This window comes from Sarcophilus harrisii, chromosome 3 (assembly GCF_902635505.1).
Source record: "Sarcophilus harrisii chromosome 3, mSarHar1.11, whole genome shotgun sequence".
NCBI lineage: Eukaryota > Metazoa > Chordata > Mammalia > Dasyuromorphia > Dasyuridae > Sarcophilus > Sarcophilus harrisii.
Genome location: NC_045428.1, coordinates 114,381,789 through 114,404,084, shown reverse-complemented (window position 1 = coordinate 114,404,084; position 22,296 = coordinate 114,381,789). Strand labels below are relative to the sequence as shown.

Genomic DNA, 22,296 nt, shown 5'->3' with positions numbered 1-22,296 from the left:
TTTGAGACAAATGAGGAAAAGGTAACTAGAGGAGCGTCTAGTTCAATTATGGGTTGTATAATCAGGAACATAGTGGGGAAGGGATCCTACCAAGGGGCAATGTCTTCTCTGAAACCTGCAATAATTGGCATTGTTCTGGAAAAGAGATACTATGGACAAGGGGAAACTGTATGGCAAGCTTTGCAAGACAGTGGCAAAAATAACCTAGGAAAGAGGGCCTAGAATGTATGCCTCAAAAGTTTTGACTGCATGAACAATCCAGAGAAAAGGACCAGATAATTATAGTGGTCTTCAATCAGAGAATAAGGATCTAGTGTAGACAGAAAGAGAAGATGGAAAATGAAGAGAATGAGAAAGTCCTTTTTTGGGAAAAGGACACACACACACATACACACACACACACACACGCAAAATTAAAAAGCCAATGAACAGGACTAGTTGAAATGGAGGAGAGAAAAGGGGTATCTATGTGACCAACTGAGAGGGGAAAAAAAGGTAGAAGAATTATTTAATCAGATAAAAACAGAAGAGAAAAAAAAAGAATTAATAAATAAAACCCTAAAGGAAAAAGAGTAATAAATGGGAGGACATACTAGGAATAAGGAGAATAGAACTGATAGAAATAAGGCCATCTTAAAAAAAGATAAAATACAGTAATGAAAGGAACATACTAAGCTTTACATCATAAGACAGGAAAAAGAATCATAACACATGAAAAGTTAGAGACAAATGGAGGAAAATATAAACCTTATAACTTTAAATATGAAGGAATCAAAGAATTCAGTAAAATGAAAAAATGACATCTTGGATAAGAAAATATAACTCTGCATGCTCTTGCTTGCAATAATTTGCTTTATTTGTAATATTTATTTAGAATTGTTTGTGTTCTTAGATGTCTTGGTACTAATTTTTCTAATTTTAGCATCTTTACTGCTGATCGATATATCTATATCTATGTTAGTGCTCTAGCTTTTTAATTGACTCTTCTTATTCCTCAGACATTTGGTGATCTTTTTTTTTTCTCTCATATATGTCCCCTTTTAATAATTTTCTGTTTATTTTGTTTTTGATGCCGTTTTCTGCAGTTAAACTTCAAAGCTGTCTTAGCTTCATTTCATGTTGGGGAATTAACTTGGGTTCCCTTCTCTAAGTAACTGTTTTGGGGATAGACCTGGCCACACTTAGAGTCCCTCTTCCCCCTCCCCTCCCATTCAGTGTAGCCATGCATACTGGCTTTCTGCCTCAGTTTTCTCCTTTCTTTAGTTTTCTGGCCAAACTGAATCAACATCTGCTAATTTTTGTAGTCATAGATAAGGGTAATATGGTTGTTTTGGGGAGAATTTTTGCTTCTTTGAGGTTCCTTAACTGAGGGACTATCTTAGGTAGTAGAGAAGATCAATTTCCCCTTTCTATAACCTCTCTCTTCTCCACTTGACTGGACAAAATTGAAGGGAACTGCAATTAGATACTGGGGGAAGGGCAAAGGCAAGGAGAGTTGGTAGAGACTACAGTAAGAGAAAAGTCCCAGAATGGGTCTCAAAGCACAACAATCCTATGGTCAGTTTGTATATCTTGCTGGGAGAATGATGCGGAAGGAGAGTTAAGATTTGGAAGTCTTCACTGTTAATTCACAAGGAATTTTGTTGGTATTCTTGCTTCATTAGCAATACTGGAACAACTGTAATTGTTCTACATCTGACAAATAGTTTCTCTTTTGTGATTTTCTATTTGGAGAGCTAGTGGGGCTTGAAGAAAAGTGTCATACTCCATCTAGTTGCTTATGTGATTGATTAAAACTTTTGATACCAATTTCCCATGGATTCTTTTTAGGGAAACATTTTTTTTCTGTGAAAGTTTTTTTTTTTTTTTTATAAGTTTTTTTCTTCCTTCCTTGGTAAATGAAGCTTTACTCATGCTTAACTACTTGAATTTTCCTAGAGCTAAGAGGTCATTATGGGAAGTTCAGTTCCTTCTCTCCTGAAGGAAAATGGGAAAGAGATTTTGCCTGGAGCAACAATATCCCAGAAATACAAGTGCACTAAAGTAAGATGCTACTTTTTGCACCTATCCTATAGCCTTTGAATCCAAGCAGCTTCCTTTGTGGTGTCAAAGCCTTCCTGTCCAGCAGGCTCAAATGAGAGATACTGCAAAGATATAAGAGAGGGGAAAGAGGCTCAAAACTATTGCTGCTCATAAGAAGACACACAAGGGTAGCTCTTCTTCTTCAGGGAGAGCTGCAAAGACTGAAGCTTTTGCTTCTCTTAAGAGCTCTTAAGCTCTTAAGTCTCTTAAGAGAAGTCCATGTGAGCTAGACTTTGGGTCAGACAAGCTGGGCTTGAGTCTTAGCTGGGTCATTTTGTACATAGATGACCTTGAAGAAGTCTCTTAACTGCTTTCTATCTTATAAGTGAGAAAAGTAATTGACAGGATGGCCTCTAAGGCTCCTTCCTACCATATGGTCTATGGTTCCATGATTCTATAGCTGGTGTGATATGGTTGATGAACCAGAAGAGGAGATTGGAGAAGGAGTGTTAAGACATTTGGGAAAAAAATCAGGAAAAATAGTGTCATGAAAGTCCAAAAAGGAGGAACTGTCCAGAAGAAGAGGGTGGTCAGTAGTGTCAAAAGCAACAGATCAAGAAATATAAAGATGAAAAAAGACCATCAGACTTGTCAGTACATGTAATTTTGGTTAACTAATTGCTGGAAAGTTTTCCTTGATACTGAGCATAAATCTGTATCTTTGTTATTTTTTAACCATTGTTTCTAATTTTGTCTTTAGGCATGCAGAAGAGGTTTTATCCCTCTTCACAAAAGTCCTTCAAAGCTCTTGAGGACAACTATAAATACATTGCTTCTGCTTTTTCTTCTCTGGGTTAAACATTTTTAGTTCTTTTAAATGATCCTCATCTATTCCTATCTCAGATATTCATGTCACTCTAGATTAGGAGATCTTAATTTTTTTTTTTTTACATGATGTACCTTTTCTGTAATATGGTGACAGAACAAAAATAAAAAATGGTTTTTAAATATATAAAAAGAAATAGGATTATAAAAGAAAAATATATTAACAATATGAAATAATCACATTGATATACAAATAACAATTCTTTTAAAAAGTTCACAACTCTCAAGATAAGAACAACTGTTCTAGACACTTTTAATTTTACAATGTCCTTCCCTAAACTATGGCATACAGAATTGAACATAATGTTTTAGGTGTAGTCTAACAAATCAAGAATAGAACAGGACTATATACAAAATTTTTTAAAAAACACACCAAAACATTCATATTATAGTCCTAAAACACAGTTTATACTATTAGAATATTAGGTAATTCTTCACATAGGCAGCCTACTTTTCTAGACTTATTATACATTATCTGCTCTCATGCTTTATAGTCTAACTAAATTGACCTTTTTTGCTATTCAATGAAAACTTCTTGGAAAACTGGAAAGTAGTCTGTCAGAAATTAGGCTTCGGTCAACATTTCTTGATATATGCCAATGTAAGCTCCAAATGGATACATGACTTAAGATATAAAAAATCATATTATAAATTATAGGAACAAGGAAAAAATTTTAGATGTGTAAACAGAAAAAGTGTTAGGAAGTGTCTTTAAATAAGAAAGTGAGTAGATCACAAAAGATAAAAAGGACAAATGTGATTACACAAAATCATAGCAGTTTTGCAGTTAAAAAAAACCCCAATGTAGTAGAAAAATAGTTAACTGAGAAAAAATTTTTTAATGTAAAATTATCTGATAGAGTGCTCACTTACACAATCTCTAGGAAACTGATTCAAATTTAAGTCAAATCTTACTCAGTAAGCATACAAAACATGCAACAAGGCAGTCATCCAAAGAATAAATTTAAATTATCAAAAGCCACATGATAACCATCCTAAATAACCATTAATTAGAGAAATATAAATTAAAACAACTCTGAATTACTACTTCACATCTATTAAGACTGGCTATGTAGGGAAAAAAAAGGAAAATAACAAATGCTAGAAGTTCTATGGGAAAACAGACTTTTTTTGCATTGCTGGTATGTCTATTCTGGAAAGTAATTTGGAATTATGTCCAAAAAGCTATTAACCTGTGCATAATCTTTCATGCACTGGTCCTTCTATTAAATCTATGCTTGAAAAAGCTCAAAAGAAGAAAAGGATATCTAGATACAAAAACATCTTTAGCAGCTTTTTTAATGGTGATAATGAATTGAAATTGAAGTGATGCCCATTATTTGGAAAATTGCTGATCAAGTTATGGTACATAAGTGGGATGAAATTCTAAAGTGGTATAAGAAATAAAGAGGGGGATGTTTTCAGAAAAACCTGGAAAGACTTGTATGAACGAACAAAACCAGGAAAACAAATCATACAATAGCAATTATTGTAAAAACAAAACAAAAAACCAATATTATGAAATAATCAACTTTTTAAGTCTTATGAATTCTGTTCAACATGGAAGCCAATCACAATTCCATAGAACTTTTGATTCAAATATGTGATCCACCCCCAGATAGAGAAGTGATGGACTCAGAATGAAGATCAAAACATTTATCTTTTTTATTTACATTCTTCCCCCCCCCCTTTTTTCTATTTTTCTCATATCTAACATGGGAATTTGTTTTGCATGATCACATAGGTCTAATAGGACCCGCCTCCCATTCCTTAAAAAAAAAAAAAAAAAAAAAGACCCCCCCCCAAAAAAAAAGTCTGTTCATTTTGCTAAATGTTTTTATTTGCTAAATATTCTAAAAAGGAAATCAGTTTTCTCTAATATTTTAGCTCATAAGATATTTGTTCTTGGAGAAAAAAGTAGGAGAAAAATATGGTTGGTTGGGGTAGAAAGGAGAAAGAATCTGAGATCTGTAGGCTCTGAAAAATAAGCTTTTTCAGGAAAATCTTTTATCTCCCCTTCCACTTCCCTTTCCAGCTCTCCTTAATATGTTGTTTTCCTCCATTAAAATACAAGTTCCTTGAGGACAGAGACTATTTTTCTTTTAATTATATCTTTAGTTCTTAGAACTTAGGACCTGTAATGTATTAACAGAGTGTTTAATAAATGCCAATTCTAACCTTCTTTCCCTTCCTTTTTCTCTTTGAATTTTCCCCCTCCTCCTTCAAATCTAATATCATCATGAAGGGGCAGTGGACAACACAAAGAAATTTTATTGTTTACCTACTATCTTACATATCTTAGCTTCCTTTAAGCAATGAAAATATTAAATAAAGCTGTATGTACAGCTAGATACTAAATGAAAAATGTGCCAACATTTTTGGTTGTGGTAGGAGGAGAAAGTTTGGTATGTCCCTTTAGTGCTTCACTTGGCAGGTTAAAAATTTCTCATTCTTCTTTGACAAAGAGTGAAGTAGAAAATGATAACTAAGAAAAAAGCTATACCCGCACAGATGCCTGAAGAGCTGAGAAAGAGCAGCTTCCCTATTCAAACTTTGCCAGAGGTGGAATGGCTATTTTTCTTTTCGAACAAATCTATGGTTAAACTTTTACAAAACTGAAGAAATGATGTGAGTATACTTAATAAAAGTAACAAACTGGGTTAGCAAGAAATAAAATACCCAAGGAAATCATACAAAAGCTATTCTTACATAGTCTTAAGTTTTTTGATTTGGCTTGAAAAATTCAATATATTATATTAATTTTCTTGTAGTTAAACTAAAAATATTTCCAGAATACCATTTTAACTTTTAATAATATAAACACATCAAAGACAAAATTATAATTTTTATACAAAAAATAATTTATTATTGAGGGCTAGTATTTATAGAACATTTGAAATACTTGTCCTATTCATCTGTTTTTACTTTGACTGTATAATATTAATTTTCTTGTGGTTAAACTAAAAATATTTTAAAATCAAAAGCAAGATTATAACTGTTTTACACGAGAAAACACTTATTATTGAGGGTTAGTATTTATAGAACACTTGAAATACATCTCTGCTTTACTTTGAGATATATTTTATAGTAATATATAGTAATAAATTAACTAATCAACAAGTTTTGATTCGTCTATGAAGCACTTTTGATGTTCCAGGTACTATGCTAAATACTGGGTTGCCAAAAACAAACAAAACTCCTTAACCCTAAATCAAAAAACCAACCAGCTTTGCCCTCAAGGGGTTTATATTCTCACTGGGGAAAAAACTTAAATTAGTACATGGAAGATGAATGAGTACATGAAAACTAGCCTAATAGGAGAGGTCTCAGCAATTGGAAGGAGTATAAAAGGTTTTATTCTTGAGTGCTTCAGGTGAATGTTGAAAGAAATTAGGAAATCTCAGAATTAGAGGTGAGGAGGAAGAATATGTTAAGTGTAAGAAAAAGGAAAACAGATCAGTATAGCTGAACCAGAGCCCATGGGAGGAAGTAATGTGGTAAAAGATTGGCTTAGTGTCAATATGGAGAGAAGTCTCTACTTAGAATGTCACAGGGAATTGTCTTTGGCTCACCAGGTGTTAAATGTTATTATTAACAACTTGCACAAAGGTATCCTGGTTTGGCTAGCATAGGAATAGTGATTAAACCTGGGTTCAGAAATCCTCTTGAAAAATACCGGCTATTTGACCATGGGTATATCTTTTTGCTTTCCTTCTTTCCTCAGCTATTTATAAAGCCTCATCAGCCTGAGATTCTTTGCATAAAATTGTGGACTTCTGTCCATAGTTGTTCAGGCATTCTACCAGATCTAGTCCTTTAATTCTATTCATGACCTCCATTTCACATTCATAATAGATGCTACTTAGGCTATATCTAATGGTCTGATGGTTTTCCCTACTATTTAAATTTCTATTTAAATCTCGATTTTGCAATAAGAACTGCAGTCAACACCAGTCTTATTTTAACTATATAGGGCTTCTTCACTTTGACTGAAAAGTATATTATCAATCTGATTTCCATATATACCTTGTGGTGATGTCTATGTAATAAAGTCATCTTTTGGGTTGTTGAAAAAGAGTGTTTGTTATGTCCAATGGGTGATCTTGACAAAATTTTATTTTGCACTCCAAGGCCAAATTTGCCTGTTATTCCAGTTATCTTTTGATTTCTTACTCTAGCATTCCAAAATCTTATGAGGAATGTTAAATCTTTTTTTGGATGTTATTTGTCCTTGTAGGTCTTCATAGAACTGTTCAACATTGGTCTTTGTCTTTTTAGCATCAGTGGTTAGAGCACAGACTTGTATTATTCTGATGTTGAATAGTTTGCCTAAGATTTGAATAGATATTATTTGCCATCTTTAAGATCATACTCCAGTTCTGCTTTTTTCACCCTTTTATTAACTATGAGAGCTAATTAATTTCTTGTAAGGGATTCTTGCCCCAAGTAATGTAAACAGTATCAGATTTTATATTCTTGAGTTCAAAATCATTGCAGACAGCAACTGCAGACACTGAATTAAAAGGTGCTGCTTGGAAGGAAATCTACGGCAAAATGGTGTGTGCTGCAGAATTGATTCTTTAGAATTGTGATGTTGGAGAAGACACCTGAGAGTCTCTTGGAGAGAAAGGAGATCAAATCAGTCAATACATAAAGAAATTAATTATGACTATTCACTGAAAGGTCAAATACTGAAGCTAAAGCTTCAATACCTTGGTCACATAGTGAGGACTGACTAGAAAAGATCTGACATTGGATAAGTTAAAAGGCAAAAGGCAAAAGGGAAAAAAATGCAAAGGATGAAATAGATAGATAGTGTTAAGGAAATAACACACATTTTTGACAGACTTCAAGAGAAAGTAGAGGATTCTAGGGTCTGGCAAGTTATGGTCCAAGAAATCAAGAAGAGTCTGACACAAGTGAACAACAAATTTGACTTGGGCAAGTCATTTGTTCTCTCAGAGCTTCAAATATACTTTAAGACCATAAAGTGTTGTGAAGTTGCTAATCTGTATTGCACAAAAGAATTTCATCTGAGGAGTTCTTAGATCAGTGAAATAAGAGTCCAGTCCCATTCCAAAGAAGGCACAGATGGCACCCTTCACAATGTGCTTATAACAAAAAATCCTAAAGAAAAGATGATAGGGATGTAAGAATCAGGATCTTAAAAGATTAAGACATGTCAGAATATCAACAAATTTTATTTTAAAAAATTAATGATTATCTTCACAAGTGGAAGAAAGGAAAAGGTTTAATTGGACAGAAATTTATTTTAAAGTGCTTTGAGGAGGCTAGTAGTCCACATAATCAATATTAGTCAAGACTGAGTTAACCATAAAAGTTATTGGGATCTTATGCTGCATTAAGAGTATTATAATGACCAGAATATGTGTGAAATGTGAATTTCACTGTTAAAGGGACTATATACATAGACTATTTTGTTCACTTCTGGATGCCATATTTTAAGAGGGATATTGATATTTGAAGAGTTTCCAGAAGAGGGAAATCAGGATGAATAAGGAATTTAAGAAAATGAATACATGTACTAACTGAAGGAAATTGGGATGTTTAGCCCAGAGAAATAATAAATAAGATTTTGGGATATCTGAAGACGTGAAAAAAGACTAAACAGAAAATTCTCGAGTCCAGAAGGTGAAAACAGGAAATCTGGAAACTGCAAATTTAGGCCTAATGTAAGAAAAACTTTTTAATAGTTTGGGCAATCCATAGGTAGAAAAAGCTCCTTTGGGAATTTTGTGGGTTCCCCCTGGCATAGTGAATAGAGGGCTGTATGTGTAGTCAAGAAGACTTGAGTTCAAATCTTGCCTCAAACACTAGCTTTGTTACTCTGGGAAAGTTACTTAGCTTTAGTTCTTTCATCTGTAAAATGGGGATAATTGCAGCACTTATCTAACCAGAGATGATGTAGGTTCAAATGATATATTTATAAAGTGCTTAATCACTTCCTGGATCATAGCAGTCTCTTAATCAATCAATCCTTCCTCTCTAGAGGTCTTCAAGTGAAGTATCAATGATTTTCTGTCAGGAGCAGTAGAATACTGACTGTAGTGGGAATTTTGGGAAGATATATTCCAATTCAATAACAACAAAAATTTATAAGAATTAACCTTATTTTGATTCAATTTCTCATTGTGAAATGTTTGTTAACTTTTGTACAAGTAATGTTATATCATTGTTGGTCATAAGAATATACTTGTTTTATATTGTTTGTAGGTTTAATTATCCTCCTAATTATTATTTGTTTTTCAATTTATGAGAAAAATATTTAAGACATAAGAGTTTTAAATGAATATAAACCTTAAATTTTCTTCTTAAATTTTAAAATAATTATTTAATTCTTGATCAATTTGATTAAATTTTTTCTAGGCACATAAAATGAGCAAATAAAATAGGTATCTGTGCCAAATAAAACTCTTTTATTTAGTGCATATTCATCCCAGCTACAATGTTTGGTAAACAAGGTTATAATAATTATTTATTTAGTATTCATAGTACTTTAGTAATAGTATGTTACCTTGAAAATAATACTTTTATGTATATTATATAAATTATTATTATAAGTTCTGCTTCATATTCAAGTTACTAAAGAAAATCAGTGAAGCAATTAAAATAATTTTTTTATTACCTTAAATGAACTTAGCCTACTTATTAGAATGGAAGACTATCTCTAAGTAATTTATCTTTATGAAATAAAAAAATTAGTATCTAAAGATTGTGGTAATTCTTAGGTAAATTAGACTAATAAAGAAAATTATATCAGCATTTAGAAAGATAACTGAATTTTGTTTCGGGGAAGAACTTTTGACACTTAAAGTATCACAAAGCACCTCACTGAAAAATGGTTTAGATATTAGTTGTCTAGCAACGGTTGTCATTTACAAAATGTTCAGCAATAACTCATGTTCAGCTTTGCCCGTGATTACTAAGTAAGCTGTTTCCTTGTAAGAAAGCTTAGTAATTTGTGACTCAGAAATCATGTATGTAATGAATGAGTCAGACTCTAAAGTTATTGATGAGAACTGGTTATATCTGAAACTTTCCAGCACTTTCTGTAAAACTGTTACTTCTTTCTTATGTCAACATTTTATACTTATAATTCAGAGAAAGTAATATCTGATTAAAATAAAATTATATATTCTAGTTCTCCAAACAGCTTGTTTGGTTATCTTTGATCTTAAAGAACAAAATAAACAAATGGTAACTGAAGATGCATAATTTTGGATTGAATTTTCTCATACTTCTGCCTACATACCTCTCCAAAGACAGAATGATCTTATTTTTGCTTTATAGTATATTCACAAGGCCAGGTAAATAAAGCTTTCCTAGGAGAGATGGTAAGTTTGAATTGATTGAATCATCTGTATACCTGGCCTCATCTCTGAGTACAACATAATAAAAATGTGGGGCTGAGAACAAGAGGTTCAATTTGTGGCAGTGCCACACATTTTGTGACATTTGGGAATGTTAAAAGACTATTCAACTATTTTCCTAAGTAGTTCTTCTCAAAATCGAGTTACCTTTAATTTTAATGGCAGGACAGAAATAACATTAATGATATGCTTTGATGAAGTCTGTCTATTCTGAAGAAATGATTGCTAATAACATTTCTGAATTGAATAGACATGTGGAGAACACAGGAAAACAGTTCACTTCTATGTAAGGAAGTAAAAATCCAACAACCATGAGAAATGTTTTTTGATGAGGGTGGGGGAGAGGGAAGGGAAAGAGATAAGAAGGATAGATATAATTTGGATCTATGTTATATAAAGTCTGGCAACTTGTAACTTAATAGCTTTAGAGAGATTCCTGGTGGAATTGAGAGATTAAATAAATTATATGGTCACAGCATTAGTATGTATCAGAGGCTTCAATTCAGGACTTTCCCATTTCAAGGCCAGCCCCTCTATCTATTATATCATGATTCATCTCATTAGCATTTGGATAGCATTGTACAAATTGTTGAGGGAGCTATACAAATAAATAAGATATGGTCTGTGTTTTCAAGTAGCTTACACTTTAATAGGAGAGATAAGATATATAAAAATTAACAGCATGCAAAATATAAGAGCAATAGAACAAAAAGAGGTAAAAAGTGAAGAAAATTATGAAAAGGGAAAGATAATTTCAGACTTGGGAATCAAGGAATGCTGCAAAGAAAAATTGGCTTTTGATCTGATCATGAAGGATAGGTACAATTTCAATATATTAGAGTTAGGGGCTTGACATTTCAGGTTTAATGAACAGTGGGACCAAAGGCACAAATGTGGGAATGTATTCCTGGAACAGAGTAATCTATTTTGGCTAGAAATTTCATAGCTTTAGAATTGGCAGGGGTCTTAGAGATCAATGCACTTATTTAATAAAAGAAGAAACTGGGGTCCAGAGAGATTAAGTGATTTGTCCAACATCAGATAAATCAATAGAAATCCAGATTCTTAATTCTAAATTCAGCACTAACTAACTAACTAACTAACTAAAAAAAAGAAAAAGAAAAAAAAAAAAAGATTAAACCATGAATTTCATTGAAGGAATATACAGCATGTGGGAAGGCAATAAAAAGGCTAATAACTTTAACTTTATTTGGTAGGAAGAATACAGACAATTGAGGTTTCTGAATAGGGAACTAATAATGGTCAAATTTGTGCAAGAAGAATATTAATTTGGCTGTGGTATGAAGGACTGATTGGGGGACAGGAGAGATGAAGAACAGAGAGAAAAGGTGTGAAGAACTGTTGCAATTGTACAGGCCGTCAGAGTCTAATGATGAAGCTATGGTAATAAAAATCAGAGTATTGAAGAGTTCTATATTTTGCAAATAATTGTTTTAATTATATGTTAAAGAAAATTCTTTGCATAATAGTATTATAGAAAAGACTACTGATTACAAATAGGTCTTACAACTCAATCTACAAATATGGAGAGCCTGTGGTTAATAAGATTGTTAACATCCTACACAACAGAAATTATCATCTATAGTCAGTACATTAAGGTTATAAAAATTATATAAAGGGTTTACATAAAGTGAGTATCTTCTCAAAGATGTGATCAGAATTTTATTTTGAGATGGAAGCTAAGAAGATCAACATAAAACATAAGAGATCAACAATTTGCATAAGTAATCTGACATCCTGTCTTGCTTCTGTTCATTTGTGGCCAAAGCAATTTAAAATCCTAGGCAAGAAATTAAAGATTAAAGGTAGAGGAGCTCGGGTGTAAACAAGAGACTGTATCAAGAAGACTGGGAAGGAAAAATATCAGAAACAGTTACTATAAGTTTAAACAACATCATTCAAGGTTTAGGCAAATGCAGTAAGGTAAAGAAACAAGGAAGACAGGAGAGGAACCAAAGTTTAGCCAGAAGTCATTGATAATGTAGGCAACCTGAATGGGAAGAGATGGAGCTAAAGAACAACAGCTGTCATGGTAACAGTTTGGTTTGCTCTTTATCCAAAATGGTGTTTTGTTTAATTTTAATGCAGGAGTATATGGAACCCCTTCTTTCTACCACCCTGATCCCCATATTTAAAGTTGCTAAGATACCAACCTAGGAAATTATTTTTATTGATTTGCTTTCAAAATCTCATAGAGGAATGAAGAGGCTTTCCCCTTCCCATGAAGGAGTTTATGTTATCTTCTAAATTCTTCTCAAACTCTAAAATGTAACTAATGTAAGATAAAATATGATTTAATTAAACTGTAATATCTTTTATATGACAGAAATATAGATAGAAGGTTTAAAAAGGAGAGCCAAAGAGTAAAATTTTGTTACAATGTCTCTAGGACCAACCAAAGGAAGAGGAAGTCTAAATCTAATGACTTAATCCAAGCTCTCTAGAGGGAAATGATTGAATGAGTAAATGCATTCAATATACAAAGGGTTAATATGGTACAAATGGCAATAGTGCTGCAAGTGGCCACTAGGGGGCAGCCAAAGGCCAGGGAAGGTATTCAGGTTCAAGTGATGGATGTACTGAAGGGAGCTGTTGACAGCCAAATCTGAGGTTCAGTAGTTTGTTGGGTCACTCCTTAAAAGAAGCTATAACTTGCCAAAGAATGGCTGGAAGATTCATTGTACATCTTGTAGAACTGGACATTTCCAACACCAACAACAGTTTTTGTAGTAGGTAATGATAATTACAAGGTATGATGAATCCTTTAATTAGAATTGAATAGAAAACTTCTGATATAGGAAAGTCACACAGTGTTGGAGATTGGGTTGTGGAGTAGAAGGATAGCAAACTCTCTCTGTGGAGATAATCTATATCATCACCAGAATTGCTTAAGGGTATAATTTGTCCTATCTGTCATTTATCAGGGAGGGAGGAAGCATATTTTTTCCTGAAAGGCAGACAGAATGTAGGGAATTTAAGAAGACAGATAAATTGCCAGAGTTCTGCCTTTGGGTGTTGGAGGACAAAAGATTAATTTAATCGGCAATTGATTCCAGAAATCAACAAAGGAGAAACATTCTACCTTCTTAAGTGCATCTGGTTATGAAAATGGAGTCCTGCATGGGTATTGAACCTTAAAATTACATATAAATGTGAGCTATTGTTACATCAGGGTTTTACCTGAGTGCAGGCAATATAGGACTGGAAGAGACAGATCTAAAGGCTAGTTTATAACTTATGAAGTCAAACTCCTCTACTTGAGCCATGGAATTCTTCTATTCCTTTGTAGCATGTTTCTTCATCTACCATCCGCTTTCTGACTCCCTTTCAATCTCATATCTTTCACTGGTTCCTTCTGTATGATTTTTAAAAATATCCTTGAATTTCCTTAATCCTATGCTAGTAACACTGCTTTTATTTAGTCTGAAATACTCTTATCTTTGATTCTCCTTCAATCAGCAAATAAATGTCTATTAAATTCCCATTAAGTATAAGGTTCTGTGCTAGCACTGGGGGAAACAATGAGAAAAATAAACAATTTTTTGCCTCCAAGGATTAATGTATTGAGGGGAAACTATGTGCAACAGAGGTATCAAAACAAACAAACAAACAAAAAAAAGATAAAAAGTGATTAGGGTAAAATTTACCCTAAGAGCTAGAGAAATCAGGAAGTTTCATGTAGAAGATGGCATTTAAACTAAATCCTGAAAGAGACAAAGGATTCTAAAAGATAGAGGTGAGCGGGGAGCACATTCTGGGCATGGAAGACTGCCATTGCCTCTGCAAGAAAATAGGAAGTGGAGTGCCATATATGAAGAAAAGTACTAGCTGATTGTTGAAAGTATGAAGAAGAATGAAGTGTAATAAAACGGGGGGGGGGGGTAGTTTAAAGGATTTCAAACTCCCCAAAGAGAAGTTCACATTTGGCCCTTGAGATGTCACTGGAAGTTGCTGGGGGGAGGGGGGGAGGGGCGAGGAGAGGGAGGAAGGGGAAAAGGGGGAGCGCGCCCACGCCCGCAGGGAAACAGTCAAACTGTTTAAAAAATCAGTCCAGAAGTGCTATGGAGATGGATTGGTTTAAGAGGAGCCCTTAGGAAGAGCAGGCCAGTAACATATCTTTGTAGTAGAGTTCAGGCAAAAGGTGATAAAGGCCCAATCTAGGGTGGATATATGGGGTAGAGAGAATGGGATGGATAAGAAAATGTTGTAGAGGCTGACATGATAAGATATAACAATTGACTATGTAGGATAGATATGTAGGATAATAATGAGAAGCAGGGGAATGACCGTTGCCAACATGGGGGACAAAAAGGATGATGAATCCTTTAATATAAATGAGTTTGTTAGAGTGGAACATTTTAGGGGAAAAATGCTGATTTTAGTTTTAGAAATGTTGAGACATCTCAGTCTCTGTAATATCCAGTTGGGAATGTTCAAAAGAGAATTGGAATTTTAGAACTAGAGCTAAGGAGAGAATAGGAATGAATATCTAAATCTCCAAGTCATCTAGATAAAATAATTAAATCTATAGGCACCCCATGATGAGGTGATCAAGACGAGGAGAATAAAGAGAGGCCTAAGACAAAGTCTTGGGCTTCACCTTAGGTTCAAAGGAGAATGGAAACTTAGAGTGGTTAGCCAGATATGTAGGAACAGAACTAAGAAAGAACAGTGTTCAAAAATCCCAGGCAGGGGAGAGTATCCAGAAGGAATGGTAGAAAATTATGTTACATGCTACAAAGAAGCCAAGAAAGATTAGGACTGAGAAAAGGCCATCAGATTTTGTAATTAAGAGAGAACAGTTTCAGCCAAATGATGAGGCTAGACACTAAATTGCATAGGGTTGAGAAAGAATTAATAAGAAGATAGGATGTGGAGGCAACAACTGAAGCTAGCTTCTTTTACCCTCTGTTATGTTCTCATTATTAATATTCCATTTCAGATTCCCATCCTATTTCACTTAAAGCTGTGATACTCCCCAAAATACAAATTATTAACTAAAATGTTTTATTACATATAAAGTTATGAATATATGCAAATATATAAATTATAGCTTTAAGCTATTTATCTACATTTAAAATGTACTTCTGTGGCAAACCCAAGATCTGAAATCTATAGTTATCATTTAAAATGTAATTATGTGGGTTCTTGTATTTAGTAGACTGATAGGTTTTCTGTATTGATAATTCCTGAATTTAACAAAACAAAAAAAAGGACTTCAAAGCACAAAGAACCACACAAATAACTTATACAATGTTATTATGATGGAAAAAAAAAAAACAACTTATGGCTAACTGACATACATAACGATCGCGCTAGCACCCAGTACACCCCAGAATCAGCCGGAGTCAGGATAAGCAAAGGTCCCCAGACACAGATTGGATGGAAGCAGATTCTCCGCAAAGGCCTTCTCCTCATCTATGCTGAGAGTATGTCTCTGGCTAGTTTTACTCCACCCCCTAGTCCCTCCTACAATCCTCTATACACCAATCATTGAGCCAGTACAGATAGTGGAAAGGATTATTTTCCAAGCATATGCCCACAGAGTATCATCCAATCAGTAGTTAGCCTCAAGCGCTCAGCAGTATCAACCTCAGTGCCTCAACTCAAAATAGTTCCAGCCCTCTACAGAAATATAACAAACAACTCAGGTAAAATACACAGCTTCTGCTCATGAAATACAAAATCCTCAGAGATGGATCTGGATAAAAATGCAAAGATAATTTGAGTGATGTTAAGTGTACTCAAAAGATGAAAGGTCAAAGAAATGGCAGGTGAGCGAATCAATTATGCTATAGTTGGTGTTCTTTTCTTTTATATAATTTGATGGTTCTCTGGGAGCATGTTTCTTGGGGAGCAGATTTTCTGGAGGCAGCCTTAGTTTTGGTTCAAAGTAATAATCACCCCCAATACACCCCTAAATACAGATTTAGGGTATCCTAAAATCCAGTTCTTTACTGTGTCCTTCAAAGTCTTGAGTTTCAGCCCCTAGCTCCCTCTGAATGTCTCCAGCCAGCACAAAGGTGGAATATAGAATAACTCTGTCTCCGCCTCCGAGAGTGGGCTTCTGTCCCTGGCCCTGAGAGCTTCTTGCTTATATGCGGTACACTGAGTATACACCAATTATTATATCACTGGGAAACCATTATTTGTTGTAGGATTAAATCAATTCTAAACTAGATTTAAACATTGTCTCCTCAATTCCACTTAGTACCTTGTTTCAAGTTCTGGCCCAAAACATCTCCTCCTAGGATCAGATCAATCATACTGAGCCATGCTAAATTAGATAATTACTGTCTCTATCAATTCTAATGACTTAACACTTTGTAAGGATTCCAACTATAGTTTACAACAGACTTTTCTCCATGCATTTTTAGGGCCCAATGCTTTTTAAAAAAATTTTAAAGGAATATATGTAATTCCTAGCTACTCAGAATAAAAATTAAAATCAACTACACAATTATCTTTACTCATATTCTTACTATGTTCTTTTTTGGGGGGGAGGGGTAGCAAGGTAATGGGGGTTAAATAACTTGCCCATTGTCATATAAGTAGGAAGTGTTAAATATACAAGGCCACATTTGAACTCAGGTCCTCCTGACTCCAGGGTCAGTGCTCTATCCACTGTGCCACCAGACTGCCCTATTCTTACTATGTTCTAAGGTCACAGAGGAAGAAAAAGAGAAAGGATCCAACATTCAGAATATTCAAAATATCTGATTCATATTAATATTTTGGAAATAATTAGAGGTATAAAGTACCTCTCTTTCTCTTTCTCTTCCTCATACACACATACACACACAAATGAAATAATTAAAATAACAGCTATCATTTTGCATAATTCACTGAGGTTTGAAAAGTGCTTTGCATTTAAAAAAAAAATCTCATTTATTTGATCCTACAATAACTCTAAGTGCTACTATCAATGACATTTTAAGATTCAGGAAAGTGAGGCTGAAAGAGGTAAAATGACTTGCCTAGGATCACACAGCTAGTAAGAATTATCTCAGGACTTCTTAACTCCAAGTCTAGCACTATATGCAATGTAGATACCCCTCAGAAAACTCTGGAAATTAAGTGGAAAGTTATCTTGCATCCTCTTTTATCTCTGTCAGGCATTCCTGGACTAATCCTCTGAATATGGACATCTCCTGTTATCTCTTCTATGATGCTTTTGCTCTCTCTATACATGGGTCTGATCCCTTTTTCTTGCTCTCCAATGATAGTTACAAATGCCACCCTTAGCTTTTAACTGCCTAGAACTCTATGCTCTATAATTATCAGCTATTAGTACTAGGTGGATATGCTATGCCAAGGGAAAAACTCTCCTAGCTGGGTTCAGGGAAGCACCTGGCATATATAACTGGGCTTGTAACACATGACTGGCCTGGTCCCAAAAGTGGGAATATCCTTTGATGCAGCAGAATGTCCTGGGCTACCATGCATACTTTTTATTTAGATCTCCAAAACCAGGCATCTAGCCTGTTAACAATTCTATTTATCTTCTTCAATTTATCCTGCACACATATTTGACCCTGTGATTCCTTAATTCAAAAGCATTTAAAGGCTCTGATTGCCTACAAATACATTCTTGCATCTTACCTTTCTAATCCATTCTTTTTTTTTTTTTAATTTAATAGCCTTTTATTTACAGGATATATACATGGGTAACTTTACAGCATTAACAATTGCCAAACCTCTTGTTCCAATTTTTCACCTCTTACCCCCTCCCTAAATGGCAGGATGTCAGTAGATGTTAAATATATTAAAATATAACTTAGATACACAATAAGTATACATGACCAAAACATTATTTTTGCTGTACAAAAGAATCAGACTCTGAATTATTGTACAATTAAGCTTGTGAAGGAAATCAAAGATGCAGGTGTGCATAAATATAGGGATTGGGAATTCAATGTAATGGTTTTTAGTCATCTCCCAGAGTTCTTTTTCTGGGTATAGCTAGTTCAGTTCATTACTGCTCCATTAGAAATGATCTAATCCATTCTTGATACTGCCCTTTATATTCAACTCCTCATAAAAGAAGTTTAACAACAAATATTTATTCTGTACATGTCATGCCTTCACTCATGATACTTCAATGATTTCAATGACAACTTTGTTAAAATCCAAATCTTTACTCTGCTATTTCAATTTCTCAATAGTAATTCCAAACTATTTTTCTATTCTTGTTTCTAAAATTCAAATAAATTTATGCCCTTAACTACTTCTATATTTGTGTTTTTACTGATGCTATTCCTTTTACCTGAAATGTCTTCTTTTCTCAACTCTGCCTTTTGAAAGCCTGTCTACTCTTTTAGATCAAATTGAAATGTCACCTCCTTCATAAAGTTTTCCCTCATTTTTCTCCTCCCCAACTCAAAAAAAAAAAGTAAGCTCAACAATGCAGGCTAGAGTTTTTACACTAAGTTAATAATGTCCTCTGGTAATTAAACAATTTTTTAAGCAAAATATAAAATTTCAACATTTGATCAACAACTGTGGAATATGAAAAACAAGAAACCAATTATTTGATTCATGGGATTTTAAGTACATTTTTAATGTAATGCTTATGGAAAGATGACTAGAAATGTAATATTTAGCTTCATAATTTAAAAAATACACTACAAAGACACAGTATATGTGTTATGACAAATAGTCAAGTATTTATGCAAGGAGAAAACAAAAGGAAAATTACTGAATAATGAGTTTTTGTTTCTATTTCATCTCCAAATTCATAGTATTCCTAGGGGACAACTAACTAGATCAAGTACTCCTCATTTCTATATTCTTGGAAAAAGAGAATACCATACAAGAAGGTAGCTAGGAGAAGAAGAAATAGCTCTATAATTTTATACCATTAGATTAAAATACATGAAGATAATATCCAGAAAATTAGACTATAACGCCTCCAGAAGCATAAAAAGGAGTGTGGCTGATCTTTAATAATAGCTATTTATGGAGTTTAATAAAGGCATTACACACAAATACATAACCTTACCCTCCAATTAAATAAGGTAATTTGTTTGAAGCTTAATGAGAGAATTATTAACATGTTTATTATTCTTTACTATTTCAATAGTAATTTGCATGTAGTCTTTAACTGTTACAAATGGCAATACACATCTACATAGAAATATGTGTACAAAATATGTGTATCTATATTAATATGGAAAGGCAGGACATGGGGGGAGATATAGGATGAACAGACTTGAAATAAGGGAAACTGAAGTTCAAGTCCTGTCTTTGGCATATAATGGCTAGGACTATGTGACACTGGGCATGTCACTTAATCTTAGTGCCCCAAGAAGCTCTTTAAGACTCTGATGTTGAATAGATTAAACTTTTGACGTACATTAATCAAAGGAGTTTCCTCATCAAGGAATACATTGCTGTCAAGGTTCTAGAAGAATATGATTATCATACAAACATGTCTCAAAGAACAATATCTTTGTTCATGAACCATCATGAACCATATACAAATTTCTTGGTTTAAGCAGTTGACAAAGCTACATGTAAAGTATAGCCTTAATCTACTGAGAAATTTTGTAAAGTTAAACTAAATATAAAAAGGTAAAATAAATTCAGTTGTTTATATACAAATGCTCAAATAGTAATTTTTGCAGCATATAATTATTAGTCAGAATCAAGTTTATAAATATTCTTACTATGAAAAAGATTGTGTGCTATCTTCACTTGGCAGTGGGGTGGTGCAGTAAACAGTGCTGGACCTGGATTCTGGTAAACCTATATTCAGATTTGAGCTCAGAATCAGAACTCTGAGCAACTCACTTCTGCTTGACTCGATTCCTTCAACTGTAAAATAAAGATAATAATGACACCTACCTGAATTATGAAGATGAATAATAATGAAAGCACTTATGGAGCACCAACTATGAATCAGGGAGTATATGGTAGGTGCTTTATAAATATTATTTCATTTGATCCTTAAAACAAACATCTAGCTTTTCCTCTGAGAAAACAACTTTAAAGTATTTGGCTCAATGCTGGGCACTTCACAGATGAATTATGCTTATTATTCCTTGCCTTCTGTTCCTAGGTATGAAATTCAGCACCTTAAAAAATGAACTCAATGCCCAACTATTAGTGACCCAGGGTATCATCTTTGATTCTTCCCTTTTTCATTTCCTCTTCTATTGTTGTATCTTTGTCTCCAGGGGCCCAGTTTTTAAATTCCCAGATATCAATTGCCATTTCAATTCTACCCATAACATTGCTTCTATATATCTGCTCTACACTCATACAATCATTACTGTAGCTCACACCCTCATCACCTCTAACAACAACTATTTTAATAGCTCCATAATATTTCTCCACCTTCAGTCTCCTCTCAACATTTCTTCTTCCACTTGGGAATGAACATGGGACCCTTCTCTAATTCATTTCACTTATCCAAAGAGTTATTAAATCTTATAATTTTATTCTTTACAAAATCTCTTACACATACCCTTCATGCCATTGATAACAGTTACCATTTCTGTCCTCCCCATAATTATAAAAGCTTTTGTATTGACTCCCCCAGCCTCAACTCTCTTTCCCATCTAATCCATCCTCCAAAGTGGCCCCATTCAATAAACAATGGCTTTTTTTAAGCCATTAGGATCAAACAAAAGCTCTTTTGTAGTTTCGAGTCCTTCCCAATGTGTCCCTTCTTTCTATCTTTCCACTTTACTCTATGGTCTATCCATATCTGTCTGCTTGCTGTCCCTCTTAGCTATGAAGCCCTCATACACTTGTTAAAGGGCTGGGAAAACAAAGAAAAAGAAAGTCCTTGGGGAGCTCCCAGTGTCATTGGAGAGACAATATGACCAGACTTCTCCTAGAACACTGGAATGTATTCTCAGAGAGTTGTCACTGGGGTTAGGTGTAAAGAGGAGAGAGGAAGGTAGGATTTGAGCTGAGTCTTCTGAGGAAGCCAGAGGAGCAGGAGGCAGAGCTAAGTGGGAGATCAAGGGGAGCCAGTGTCAAAGTATTTCCAACAGACTGGGAAGAATAGCAAATAGGACAATGTAGCTGGATTGAGTGGTGCATGGAAAAGGGTACAGTGTACTAAGACTGGAAAGGCAGCAATGGACTTTAGATCTGATCTTGGAAGTAAGCAAGAAGCTTCTGGAGTTTATTGAGTTAAAGGGTTAAAATAATCATACCTACATTAGAGGGAAAATCATTTTGTCAGCAGTATGGAGGAGGGATTAGGAGAAGCACGAAGATTAACTAGGAAGTACTTATAATAACACAAATGTGAGGTGATGAAGCTCTGCTTTAGGGTTTTCTCTGGGAGAAGGACATCTATGAAATATGATGTAAAGATAGAGATAAGATTTCACAATACAATGAATATGTTCTACTAACTCGTATTTAACTTGTAGATACACAAATTTATGTATAAGCTGTCTCTTCCATATAGAATATAATAAGCTCCATATGGGCAGGGATTGTTTTTGTCTTTAAAAAAATTTTTTTCTAGTGCTTAGCACAATACCTGGCACATGATGAGAGTACTTTAAAGTTTATTGATTACTTCTCATTTTAACCATTCTAGGAAAGAAGAGATCATAGACAATTGTAGTGCTAACTTTTTGTTTGAGACCACCTTTGTTTGACTGCTGAGGCTACCATTCAGGACTTGGTCTAAATATTATTTTTTATTTTTTCCAAAACTAACTACAAAGGTAATTAGGGTAACTGGCTAAAAGATGCACTCGGGGTCAGGACCATTTAGAAAAGATGTATCAGGGAAGAAAAACAATTGAAGAGGACATGAGTCATGGTAGAAAAGACATCCCTGGTATCTCTGATTTGGCCTGTAAATATCAAAGCTTCCAGAAAAGAACCATAAATAAAATGTTATATTTCCAAAATACTCAAGATTTTGAGAAGGTTCTGTGCATGTGAAATGAACCTGCAGCAAAATAATTTCTTCCATTTCACACATACAGATATTGAAATGTTAAAA

General features: G+C 34.0%; 1 protein-coding gene across 3 annotated transcripts in view; it reads right to left on the bottom strand.

Annotated features, from left to right (window-relative positions):
* PIBF1 (progesterone immunomodulatory binding factor 1) overlaps positions 1-22,296 on the bottom strand; it is a 271,889-nt gene that overhangs the window by 78,614 nt on the left and 170,979 nt on the right. Inside the window, exon 15 of one of the 3 annotated variants that reach the window (XM_031958466.1) lies at positions 19,884-20,135. The exons of the other annotated variants lie outside the window; for them this stretch is intronic. Within the exon in view, the coding sequence (XP_031814326.1) occupies positions 20,091-20,135 (45 nt within the window). The 3' untranslated portion in view covers positions 19,884-20,090. Of the gene's footprint in view, positions 1-19,883; positions 20,136-22,296 lie in introns of those variants that run through there. 3 annotated transcript variants of the gene reach the window in all.